Below are 13,420 nucleotides of genomic sequence, written 5' to 3'. Positions count from 1 at the left end.
GTTTGTTGATGTTCTGAATAAAAATATAATTGGTTGCTTAAAACGTTTACACAGTAAGGTATCTGTTAAATGTGTCCAAAAATGTGGAAAAGCAACTCAGGTTTTGTTAGCTGTTTGAGAAATTTTGTTCTTGCCCACTACGTTTGTTCACATCCTGTGCATCTCCTGGGGGCTAAGCCCCCCTTGTCCTTAAAACCTAGTGACGCCCCTGGGCATAAGTCTTCCTCCAGGCTAGGCTAATGACTAGCCAAACAAGCTCTTTTTTAATTGTTGTTGTTGTTGTTTTGTTTGATTATTAGGCTCTTTCTCCTACACAACAAGCTGGTGTATAAGAACAATAGGTTAGCTAATATTAAACAGCTACAGTTTTGTTTAATATGTTGCGTTTTTCTTAACCGAACAATAACCGTGTTACTATGTGAATGTATGTGTGCTGAGCATAGACCATTATATGCTGATGACATAGAGAACGCAGGATATATCATTCACACCAGGGATGTGCGGTCAGGGGAGGCAGAGCCTCACCTGTCATCATGACAAGAAAAAAAAATTATAACATAAAATGAATATTAATATTTGTCCATTGATCTTTATGTATGACTAATTTTCGAACATTTTTATAGTCAAAATCGCTGAAATTGCATATTTCCTGTTCAAATACAAGGGTGAAACGCGAGGTGCAGCAGCGAGCCGAGCCGAGCCTCTGAATGTGCAATCCATCACAAACTGCCATTGGCCCATGCCTGTTGCCGTATCGCAGCATGTCGCCAATATAATGGTTTATATACCCTGATTTTCCACAGTCTGGCTAATGTCTTTAACCATTTCCATTTAATGTGTGTTAGTGACATATTTAGTTTTGCTGAGGGGACATAAAACCGCGGTGAAAAGGCACAGGGTGAGGCAGGGCAGTACTCTGCCGCACTGAAGGGGGCGTGCATGAGCCAACAGGAGCTTGTTGCTGCTGTCCTTTTACGCAGAGGCGAGTGAGAGCGTTAATTTTTGTGTTTTGCTCCATCGGACTGCCAAAATGGTAATTGTAACATTTTTTCTTATCTTATCTTTAATATGTACTTGAGAGAGAGAGAGAGAGAGAGAGAGTGTGTGTGTGTGTGTGTGTGTGTGTGTGTGTGTGTGTGTGTGTGAAGAACGCTGATGAGATATGAAATAACCAGCAGCCAATTGAATAAGCTGCCCTTCTGGGTTTATATATTTGTAAATCTGACTCTAAAGAAGTCAGTGCCTCACCAACCATGAACCTCACCACATGTCACTGACTCACACCCTCAACACCTTTGATGTATACAAGGTCTACCTATGCTCTGCACACACACATTTGCGTAAAGACACAGACAATGTTCAGGTGAGAAAACACTGACAAACTAAAGAAATGGTGTCGAGCAAAAGTGTAGAAGTTTAATATAAGCTAATGTTGCGTTCTTTCACACCGGCATGTCATTTTTGAGAAAGAGTTATTTTCTAAGCGGCTAAACGGCTTAGTGGCTAACACTGTTGCTTCACAGCAAGAAGGTTCTGGGTTCAAACCCTGAGTTGGACTTGAGGTCTTTCTGTGTGGAGTTTGCATGTTCTCTTCATGTTTTCTCCAGATGCTCCCGTTTCCCCCCTCAGCCTAAAAACATGTGTGTTTAGGCTGCCTTCAGGCCCTGGCCTTCCTTGAAAATAGATCTGTGATCTGAATGGGACTTACCTGGCTAAAAAAAGAAAAGTAATAAAAGAAACAGCCCCTAGTTTTGCTAGCCTGGACAAAGATTTCAGCCCTTTCTCTATACTCTGTGCTCTATGACTGATGTCCACGCTAATAAGGTACTAATTACTGATAAATATGTATCACTTCAAAAATTAACAGACTATCCCTTCAATGCAAATATTAAAGCTGCAACACATTTGAGAAAAAAAAACATTTGCAAAATAAAAAACAGTCAGTTAATAAAAGGACTCTTGTTAATGTTGCTGTTGCCTCATAAGTAAAAAAAAACACTTTTGAAAGCAAAAAAGGCTATTAAATTTAAAAATAAAGACCAATAAGTTACTCACTTTATGACAGAAGTCACTTTCAGAGATGGTTGCAGATGTCATTTTGTTGTATTCTTTACTATAAAAGCCATTATTCTCAAAATGTTTTTGTGCATTTTTGTGTGCTTTATGTATAAATACTTCTGATTGCACAAAATGCAAAAATGCACTTCTTATACATTTATGTGAAGTTACAATAATAAGACACTATTTTTTGTCAATTTTGTTGTGAATGTTGCCAAAAGCTATACAAAAGAAAACTTTTTCCGATGTAACTACAATCACAGCTTCTCAAATGCTTCCTTTTCTGTTAGCTGTTCTTGCAACCTATCATTTCTTTCACTTTGAAGTCTCACTGAATTATCATGTTGTGCTTATGCAACAATACTGCGAGTGTCTGAGTCCACACACAAAAAGCGCAGTGCGTTGGTTTATCTCAAATCCATGATTGTGATGTTAACTGCTCGGCGAAAAGAACATGACACCCAGGGTGACACGGGGATTACTTGTTCTATATTTAGGTTTTATGTACATGAATATTGGCAGGACATCTCTGTACATGTGACACACACACACACACACACACACACATACGCACGCACTCACAGCAGTACAGTGATAATAACACAGATCTTCAGCACAGAATACATTTACAATATGGGCTCTAGAGCAAACACTGGCTGACATACAGAAAGGAATGTCTGAACTACAACTTCCTCATAAAATTGGAATTTTTTTTCCTTTTTTTTTTTTTTTTGCAACAGTTATTACTGTCATCAACCAAATCAGACAATCAAAAATATAAACACAAAGTATAAAATAATTTAAGTTCCTCCCTAAAACATGAATATGCAGCGAGAGATCTATACAAAGCGGTTGAATCTCCTCCAGTTGGGTCGTGACTGAAGGAGGGGACAGATTTTAACAGACAAAAGCAAACATCATGCAGCAACAAAGGAACCTACAGGAGAAAATGGGATCTTCTTTGAAGTTCTGCCTCCCGAGTGGCGACATGATGTCAAGACAACAAGCCTGGTGGCAAAGCAGCTCACGCTACGGGCCACTCAAGACGTGCCACAGTGAAATGTAAACATAAATATACAGGTTGATATCTCTCTCTACAAACAGTTCAGTCACTGTTTACGGCCCCATCAGCTGCATGAGTAGTCAGTCTGTGTACACTTCTTAGTAGAATATCACTTAAGTGTTAAATAAACTTATTTAATATATATATTTATATAATAGATTTATTCTTTGCAGAGTCATTTAGCAGTATTTCCTTGTTTTCACCAGTTTGCTCTGGTATTTCACTGAGTGGCCGCTGTGTCCCACCACATAAACATCTAGCAGGTAGGTCTTGCCTGGTTCCAGTCCCGTGATGGTCTCTGTGGTCACAGCTTTCTGCAGGTTTGGGCTGTGGAAGTACTTGCACAGGACCTTTTCCAACTTCCTGCGGGTCTCTGGCCCGGCACACTGATTTTGTTCTCGACGTCGCTGCTCTTCGCCGTAATTCTCAGCCACCTCCTTACGGTAAATGCAATACTTGTTGCGGTCCTGCGTGCCCAGCCAGGCCACGGTGACGGAGGAGCAGGTGCGCAGCTTGTCGAAGGCCTTGATGCGGGTGTCCTCCGGAAGAGAAGGGAAAGGCTGTTTGCTGCTGGGCCGCGTGGTGGCTAGCACCTTCAAAGTGGAGGCGCCTTTCCGGCTTCCCCGTAAGCGGATCTGATACTTGGCTTTGGGCTTCCCCCGCAGCTGGAACTGTCGTACACCTTCCACGTTCTGGGAGAGCAAGAGCTTGCCATCTCGCCTCACCTGCACCTGCACTGCGTCCAGACACGAGTGAACAAACAGTGTGACCCTCTGATGGGAGGACACAGGAGCAAAGCGCAGGAACTTGGTGCCCTTTCTTTTGATGAAAACGTCCGATACTTTGCCATCCTTCAGCTCCTGTGTCTTCTGACGAGCTTCCTCTTTGGTGCGGGCAAACGTTCCTACATATGCCGTGCTGGTGTTGGTAGCAGAATTCACAGCAAACACATCAAAGTAGTACTGTGTGTCTGGTTTAAGGTCTGACACAGTGAAAATGTTTTTGTTTCCAATGCATATCTTCTGAATGTCAGACACTTTGGGTTTGGCTGCGTACGCCCGAGAGATCTTGTTACTTGTAAGGCCTCTGTCCTTGCCAAAACCATTGTCAGAGGGAACAAAGCCAAAGTGCACAAAGTCAAATGGGCTAAAGTCTCTGCCGGGCTTTGGAGCCAACATGAAGGCATCATCGGTGCTGATTTTAGCTTCAGCAGCGCACATGCTTTTGAAATTATGCTCCTTGTTGATCACCACACAGTACTGAACAGGCTGACCCATCAGAAAGCCTGTTGGGGTTGGCTTCCAGGCCAACGTAACAGTGGTGCGGCCCAGTGCGGTCACATCCACGCGGGGGTCGTAGGGCAGCTCTGGATAGGGCTGGTCTGACTCCGGAGTTGTGGTGGTGTACACCTTGAAGTTGCTGTCTTTCTCAGTGGACAGCAGCTCCAGCTGATAGAGACCAGAGGGCGTGCTGGTCGCCACATAGGACTCCACATCATTACCCTTGTAGGTGAATAGCTCCGTGCCCTCGTCTACAGTCACCTGCTGTTTCTGCTGGTCCAGAGGTTCAGGCTCTCCTGGAAAGAAAAGCAAACACTCAACATGAGCTCTTTGCTTGATATTTCATCTCTTCGCAAATATAAAGCCACGGCCCTTAAATATTTGCTCTCTTTGTCTTTGATGAAAGAAAAAAGATCCGCCCGACTTAAAAAATGTTCAATGCCATAAGAGTGTGACGAAACTAATAGATGATTAGCCCTCTCACGTCACAGCAGTGTTTACATTCCAAACATCCCCAAAGATCACAGGCCAACATTCATTCGGCTGTGTTGCAAAGAGGTGCCTTGTAGATCGTGTGTGAAAAAAGACAGACTGCGCTCTTACTCCAAGCTTAAGCAGGAAACCATAATATTATGTTTGTCAACCCGAGGGTGTGCTCAGCGGTGTACTAAAAGTTAATGTGCAAAGATCTGCTCCCACTGGAGACATCAAGAAAAGACAGCAAGCCTCAGTTTGACACTGTTGGCGCTCCATGTGTTGAGTTTAAATCTGTCCTTATTCTTTCAGCTTAAGATCTTTTTTTTTTCCTCATGAGGCAAGTCTCAGATCAACACAGCAGAGTATGCACCCAACAAATCACTTTGGAATATTTGATCTGACATAAGCGCAGATGTAGACAGACAGGTGCTTGAGTATTGAAGTTCATGTATCCTCAAACCACACTTCTGTGCTCTAAACTATTGCTTTAGTCATCTCGCAAGAAAAAAACAGCGCTGAAAGGACAACCTCCACATAGCGACAGGGTGGGGAAAATGTGTCCTCTATAAATCTGCTGGCGCCTTCACTGGCTCCACTGGCCAGCCAGCCTTATATGTGTCAACCCTGTTTGTTCGCAAAATATCTCATGAATCACAGGACTGATTTTATTGAAGCTCTTAGAAAGTAATCACCAGATATTCATCTACAACTGATTAACTTTTGGAATCAGCCTAATTCAAGATGGCTACCACAGCTAATCAGCCTTAGCCAAAGCCAAAAGGGTTACACTTCAGTCAATTTTAAGGATACCGTGCTAAAATTTGGTATGGTATTAGCAAAAAGTCATCTCCCACTCATACTCTTGAGTGCTAACAGATCTAATTATATCATTGTTTAAACTTTTGGCATCCAAGAGGGCGAGTGATAACCTTTTTCTGTTTTGAAGGAATGCTAATTTCCATTAGAAATTTGACCTGAATATAGGAAATGGTTCAGTTAGCTGAGTAGTGACTGCATCGTTCTCACTTAGTAAAATCAACTACAAAGTAAAAATAAAGACAAACAATATAGGCCTACATCGAAGACAATTCCCTAACTCCTTTATTGCAGTGTTTTTCTACTAGCCTATGCATGTATATGAGAACAGCAAACTAAAACTCCAGAAATTCTGTAAATAGTTTTGGTTTTGGTGTGTCACCCCAAGATTAATAGTGGGCCCCATATGCCCAGTTTTTGTTTTGTTTTTTAAATCTTTGTAGGAGCCCTATGGAAAAAATCTTTATGTGGACAAAAATGAAAAGTAAAGAAAAAGAGGAAGGAAGGCAGACATCTCAGAGAACTGCATGATTTACTTCAAGAAAGTCAAGACAGCTTAAGTAAAGGGATGTAATGACTTTGATTCAGTAGGTTGACTAGAGTAGAGCCCTTTTTTTAAATTATAGGCGTTCACTTGGGTTGAGCCAGGCTTCATTAGTGGTCAGACTAGACACTACAAGTGTGACTTAATTAAAACCCACCAGAACACAAAGCCTAACATCACTGTGCAGGGTAATTGTGTGTGGGGGGGATAGTGATATCCACATAAGGTGTCATTAACCTCTTCCACTGCTGCCTGATGTCAGTTATACCTGATCCCTCTCCACTGGACTCTTCTGGTAGCTCCTGCAGGGTGAGTTTCCACTCCAGAGGAGCATCACAAGGTGTCACTGTCACAGACAGGGGTGTGTTGTCTTCCTCCACCACAAAGTAGTACCTGTGAAATAATAGGACCGATATGAACACTGGGACTTATACTTCATTACAGTCTGGTGTTATCCAAATTGTCTGCACATGCCGACTGAGACAGCAGAGTTAATATTATACCATTGACCTTGTTCACTCTCCGTCTGAGCTGACAGACTTTCTCATCTATTATTTACTTTTTGGATCAACACAAGAGATTGTGTTACAAAGAAACATCTGATATTTCTGTATATTTACAGGAAGAAGAAGCCATCAACAAGTTTCAAATTTGCTCAGTCTTCATTATGAATCAGCACAAGGTGAAACTGGTTAGCTTTAGTTTTCTGTTTTGACAAAACGTAGACACTTTTAATCACCAGGATCATGTCATTCATTTTAGTCATTGCCCTTACCTTTTGGGTGTGTCCCTGAAAAGGTAGCCACTGATCTCAGCTCCATCTGGTATGACGGAGGAGTCGTGGAACAGCGACTTGTCTCTGATCTGCATCTGAAAGAGCCCTTCATCTCTTGTAGGCAGCTTCTGGGCCAAAGATCCCAGACCCAGTAGGATTAACAGCACCAAGCTCCAACCTTTACACTGCCTCATTCTGAAACACACAGACAAATTACCAGTTAAATTGGGAATAAAATAAGGTACATATATGAGTTTATTGGCCAGATAACAGTCTTTCTATTCTCTTGTCTGAGCAGTAAATATGATGATTCAAAATAATATTCAGTTGACTAAACATAAACATGTAACAAAGGAGCAGATACCCCCCCTTTATAGTGGACGACAACCTTGTTACAGTCTCTAAAACTTATTAGAACAAGGCTGGGTTGCTGCAAAGTTGAAAAAACCTCCTTCAGGGTGAAGGCAGTTGTGACGCTGCTACGCTCCTAAAAAAAAGCCAAATAATTTGTTTCCCTGCTGTTTTGCTCTCCTGCACCCTCACCCTCTGTATACATTAGCAGCACATTCCCACAGAGGGACTGCCATGTATGTCCACAATCACACCACACTCTGGGCCAAGTCCTGACCCAACTCAGGTTAGGCGCCCTTTATTGAAGACCATGCTACAGTGAAAAAATAAATAAAAATCAGCCACAAATTGGATGGTCTTTGCAGGATCTTGGCAAATTCTTCAGGTATGTATTAGGAATGCATTGGGCTCCCCACTGACTATGCACAAAACATTTAAGGTTGTTGTGGCAGCATATCAAGGTCCTGGGAGAGCATAATAGCTGCGTATCCATGACGGGGGGCCTACGCTCACCAGTCGTGCTTTGTCATTTAAAATTTAAAGCAGGAACAAGCTTGCTGACCTCATGCCAAGGCTTTGACTGTGATCGTGACAAGGTCATGGAAATAGCCTAGCACAGGGGTTGAGTCGTGCTAGGGTGGTGTGATCATGTAACACATAGCTGCATCCTGATGTGGTCTAAGAAATTTAGACACTTAACAAAAATATCTTTAGTTGATCAGAGCATCTTTTAAACCACCTTATTTTAAAAACCCAAACACCTGATTAGAAAAAACTCATTTAGGAGAAGTTATGGGGCCTATTTGTCATAATCAATTTTTTTACCATTGATCTGATCACGAAAAACCTCTTTTAATGTACTTCTGACAATCTCAAACTGAGTGCAACCAACCATAACTCTAGGCTGAAATATTCTGACAAGTAAAATCTGGCTAATTTCAGTCTTAATGTTAAGCTAAGTTAAATGAAGCTAGACTAACTGATAGCTGAATATTTACTTGATATTTAGCATCTTAGCTTTTCCAAGAAATCATTCACCAAAAAAGGTAACTGCTGCTTAAAGCACTTTATCAATAACTGTTTCATATAAGCTACTTTGTGTTGAAAACAAATGTCTGTTTAATGTCAATAAAGTTCTGAATAAAGTGTTTTAATATTTTCTTTCATTTTAGGATTTCTAAATAAATCAACAGTTCTTTAAAGTTACAACTATTTGGCGTAACCAAGAGTGTTTTTTTTTTTGTTTCTCATTCCACGATGAAATGTGTTTTATGGCAGGCTTCGCTTTTTGATGTAATCTCAATTAACATTAACAAGGCAGCAGGGCGGGACGGTGGTTAGAGCTGTCGCCTCACAGAACAAAGGTCACAGGATGGGCCCTTTCTTTGTGGAGTTTACATGTTCTCCCTGTGCACGCATAGGTTTTCGCTGGGAACTCTGGCTTCCTCCCACAGACCAAAAACATGCATGTTAGGTTAGAGTCCCTAGGTGTAAGTGAGAGTGTGGATGGTTGTTTGTCTCGTTTGTCTCTATGTGTCCCTGTGATGGACTTGCGACGTGTCCAGGGTGTCTCACACAATGACCACTGGAGATAGGCACCAGCTACCCGCGACCCGGACAGGAAAAGAGGGTATAGAAAATGGATGGATGGATAACATTTAACAGAACTCTTATCACAAGAAATCACCTTGTGATTTCTCACATCTGGACAAGAGTGTAAAAACAGCAAGTGTGTGAATGAGTACTCCTGGCCACAGAAAGGAAGGAGGGATTAGATTTAAATGGGAACACGTGAGGAAAAAGAACATCTCTTAACACCCCAGGGAAGTGCACTACAGTATTTCATAAAGCCCTTAACATAAACCCCCCCATTCCATGCCGTTTAAGTTTTATTGACTCTAATATAAAATTGTTGGTGGTGCAGTTGGAGCTGCGCTCAGGGCGAGGCACAGTTGACCGTGGTGGAGTGCCTCTCACGTATCCCCTGTCTATTGATTTTGCCCCATTGATTGCAGTTGATGGGAAAGCCAAATCCCTTGTGATTTAATCAGCGTAATGATGGCAGATTAGCCAGGTACTTCACTGCCATTTACTGCAAGCGAGATGGCGTCCTTTTAATGACCCCGTTCTCTTTCTCTGCTCACCCTCCCTTGTCCTGCCTTTTACCGATGATCACATTTTTTCTTCATCAGGCAAATAATCTTTTTCACACTTGTGCATACACATTCTTTCCTCCTATTTTACATGCTCTGCTCCAAAACAGGGACAGATTAGTAAAAAAACCAAAACAAAACTGAGGTCTAATGAGGATCTGGCTGGACCTTTGCACCACAAAGGTGTTTGTTTCTCTGTAATGGTCTTTTTAAAATACAAGAAACAGGGGAGAAGGAAAAAAATGCCTTGACAGTTCCTGTCAGTGTCTCGATCTAGGTTTGTGTCGTACCGCCAGACATCACAGAGAGAAAGAAAAGCCGCCTAAGTGGTACTTTGAGGTTTGACTCACACAGAGAGTTGAGATCCTTATCGTCTCAGCTTGTCTCTTTCCACTTCAAAAAAACATGTCAGTTGGAACAAAGACGCACGCGCCTATTAATACTCAAGACAAAGTTTAGATGGTATGTACATAGCTGCTCAGAGCTCATTCCAACGTCCCTAAACACCACACAGACACTCTGAGGGCCCCCAAGCCAGCCATGACCACCACACTTATGTCACTACACTTATACATGGAGTGTTTTATCGCCCCTGTCATTAGCACCATTTATAGGTGGCTTCAATGTGCTCCTCATATGTGACACGTCTCTCTCTCACACACACACTGAGGCTCCCAGTCCTTCAACACACCACACTGTATATTGCAGAGAGATGACATCTGAATATCCGAGCAGCTGTGTTGGGTTGCAGCTCAGTGTCAACACAGTCACTGCAGCTTTTTTACATGTGGCGCTGCACCACTCTCACGCCACACAGTTCACCTACCAAAATAACCCCTAAAAAAACAGCATCTGGAAGAAATAAAGGGCGATGTTTAATTACAACAAGGAGAAAAGGATTCCGGTTTGAAAAACAGATAATTTTAAGGCAACAAAACCAGTATGGGTGTCAACTTCGCCTTGGTGTTGCTTTTAATCTGTTGGTTGGGGTTTTTGTATATGTGTATTTATAGCCTTTGTTTTTCTTTTAGTGGGAAAAACTGAGAATTTAGGGTGGAAAACATTTTGTATTTTCTAATTGGCACGCTCTGGAATCCAGAGGCCCATATAATGGGATTAAAGGACAAATGCAGCAATTTAGTCATCTATTTTTTTCTCACGGCTGCCTTTGAAAGATCTACAGTAACAGAAAAAAAGAAAGACCCTCATATCCTTGCTGTGATCAATGACACCACCCTCCCCAAAAGAATGTCTACTTTTAACAGCTTTGACCTGCTTTGATTTGGGGTCACTACAAGCAAACCCAAAACAAAATGTTCACACTCTGTGTTTTTGTCCTCCAGATGGATGCAATCTTTACTGCAACATCAAGTTCACTGCAACATTAAAATAACTTGAAATAAAATTAAAACAGCAAAATATCTTTACACTCCCTTTCCACAAAGACGAGACTTTTGAGTGTCCAAAAACATTGCCAGAGCTCTCTTTCAGTGAACACTAAATGATCTCTGAGGTCTTATGATGATTTTGCAACAGTGTTTCAGCTAATATTATAGTTCCCATGGTCTGCATTAAATTTTGAGCTGGTTTGAAGCAGTATCTCAGCTGCCTGTGAGAGTAGGGCTCTTGAAATGATTTGTCAGCAGTTTCAGAATGATCACAACATTTTTTTAGCAATTTTTGTTCCCACTTGTCACCTGAAGATACCAGAGGGTCACAGCCAAATGGTGTCCTGTGTTTAGACTTTCTCTCCAGCATTAGTGATAGAGCCAACCCTTTGCAAGAGCTAGTCAAACAAGGCTGACTCCATGCACAGGTAGTTGTAGAAGTCCCCTTCATCTTCCAACTTCTGTTCTTGCATAAGCTGGCTGTAGTCACCAAATTGTAACCTTATCTTTTGTATCAGCCAGCGGCAAACCCTCCACCCATGGCCACCTGGTGCAGGAAGAGTGCTTGGTGGTTCTAGTAGGAGGGTGCCATGTATCAAAGCTTTAGTGTTCATCGGGAATTATTTACCTTTGGGAGATGTTTCTTCTTCAACAGCAATCAGAGACTGAAGGAAGAGCACCAGAATCAGCTCGTATTTATACACTGACACAACCAAGTTGCCCAAGGATTTCTTGATGGTCTCTCAGTGGGCTGTCTTGGTCAGTAAGAGGCCTCCATTGGTTGCTGCTGGTCTCTCAGAGATCTCAGTTAGTCTCTCAGGGAGCACCATTGGTAGCACAGTGGTGGCTCAGTGAACTCTTAGGGGTCTTCGCAGGTAAGCACGGTAGCTATTGGTCTCTTAATAAATACCCTACATCACTCAGAGATCTTCTTCAGTCTCCGTGAAAATTGTGGAAAATGTAATTTTTGGGCCCTTACATTCAGCTTGTCTCTTTCCACTTAAAAAAAAACGTGTCAGTTGGAACAAAGATGCGCCTATTAATACTCAAGACAAAGTTTAGATGGTATGTACATAGCATACTAGAAAGTTTCCACAGAAACAGGTTTTTTGGGGGGTCTGGAGACTGCTGAAAGATCTAGACAATTTTTGGTTGTTCAATAGTTGCCCAGTAGTCTCTATCAGGTACAAAGTGGTCTCTACAAACTACAGAATAGTATGAGACAATTTTATCACTTTAAGGAAGTGTGTGAAGTGTGTATTTCCAGAAACAGACTGATTATAAGCATACAAATGTTGACAAACGGGGCTCTTGAACACAAGGTAGACCACATCCCTTCTCTCATACTAGATGCATGTATATATAATCATGCATGTCCTCTCTGAACATGACCTTCCCTTTCTCCCCTCACTTTCTTCAACCATCCTCTTTTTCCTTCCCTCCAGCTCTGTCCTTGTCAGGATGGATGTCTTCTGCCTGCTGCCACATGGAGCTCATTACCAGAACGGGAGGGAATAAAAGACAGTTTAATTTCAACACAAATAAAGAGACATTTCAGATTCCACCCAACAAGACGCCTGGCATTGGCTCGCGAGACTATGAAGCCTCTGTGTGTGTTTTCTTAAAGAAAGTCTGAGGGCAGATTTATGGTTGGGTCCTTGGTGTAGAGCTCCATCAGCGCTGTCACTTCAGGGCCAATGTGGGGAATTGGAGCGAGTGGAGCATGCGAGGGTGAGAGGACCAGGAGCCAAAGATACACAGGACCTGGACTAGACAGGCCAAACTGAATCAGGTCTGGATCTCTTGGACAGCTCATTAATGATTTGGTAAAGACTGTGGTAAGGACTTGGATCCAAGAATGGAGACTTTAATCCTATGTGTATGTGTGCGTATATATATATATATATATATATATATATATATATATATATATATATATATATATATATATATGTGTGTGTGTGTGTGTGTGTGTGTGTGTATTCCACGACTCCAATCTGTGTGTGACTCTAAATCATCACATGGAACCTGTCATCTCGCCATCCACAACATCTCTCACAGTTTGACTTTCTGCATCCATACCATCAGAGCCATGAGATGGGGCTGGCGCATGGAGCATCACAGGAAGGAGAGCCCAGTTTCCTTCTCACCCTCCCCTCCTTTCCTGGACCTTGCTTTTCGCACTGCATGCCTGCTTGGCTCTCTGAGGAGGGTCGCTTTTCTTTTGTTCTTTTTTAAACTCAAAAACCATTCAGGTGGAATTGAGGATGGGGGGGATGACGGTGGCTCTGACTGATGTGCTGGGGGTGATTGTAGATTACAAGACAAAATGCCCCCCCATGGGAAAGTCACCCACCCACTGCCCATCATCCTAAGAGAGAGGGGGGGAAAGTGGAGGAGGGGAGCGGGAGGCACACGCGCACGGGCCCATGCGTCGTGGGAAATGAGCGGCTCACCATCCGTGGATGTTCTGCGGCTGGTGCGCGCAGGCTCGACCTCTTCTTGTGTCTGAGGG

General features: G+C 42.4%; 1 protein-coding gene across 1 annotated transcript in view; it reads right to left on the bottom strand.

Annotated features, from left to right (window-relative positions):
- Window positions 1-2,738: 2,738 nt before the first annotated feature.
- ndnf (neuron-derived neurotrophic factor) overlaps window positions 2,739-13,420 on the bottom strand; it is a 12,222-nt gene continuing 1,540 nt past the window's right edge. Inside the window, exons 2-4 of the mRNA XM_017423380.2 lie at window positions 7,014-7,208; window positions 6,507-6,631; window positions 2,739-4,697 (exon numbers count right to left, since the gene is read on the bottom strand). Coding sequence (XP_017278869.1) covers window positions 3,301-4,697; window positions 6,507-6,631; window positions 7,014-7,207 — 1,716 coding nt within the window. The 5' untranslated portion in view covers window position 7,208 and the 3' untranslated portion in view covers window positions 2,739-3,300. The remainder of the gene's footprint in view (window positions 4,698-6,506; window positions 6,632-7,013; window positions 7,209-13,420) is intronic.

This window comes from Kryptolebias marmoratus, linkage group LG24 (genome assembly GCF_001649575.2).
Source record: "Kryptolebias marmoratus isolate JLee-2015 linkage group LG24, ASM164957v2, whole genome shotgun sequence".
NCBI classification, from domain to species: Eukaryota; Metazoa; Chordata; class Actinopteri; order Cyprinodontiformes; family Rivulidae; genus Kryptolebias; species Kryptolebias marmoratus.
Note: the sequence above shows the minus strand (reverse complement) of the source record. Positions and strands in the feature narration are given on the sequence as shown.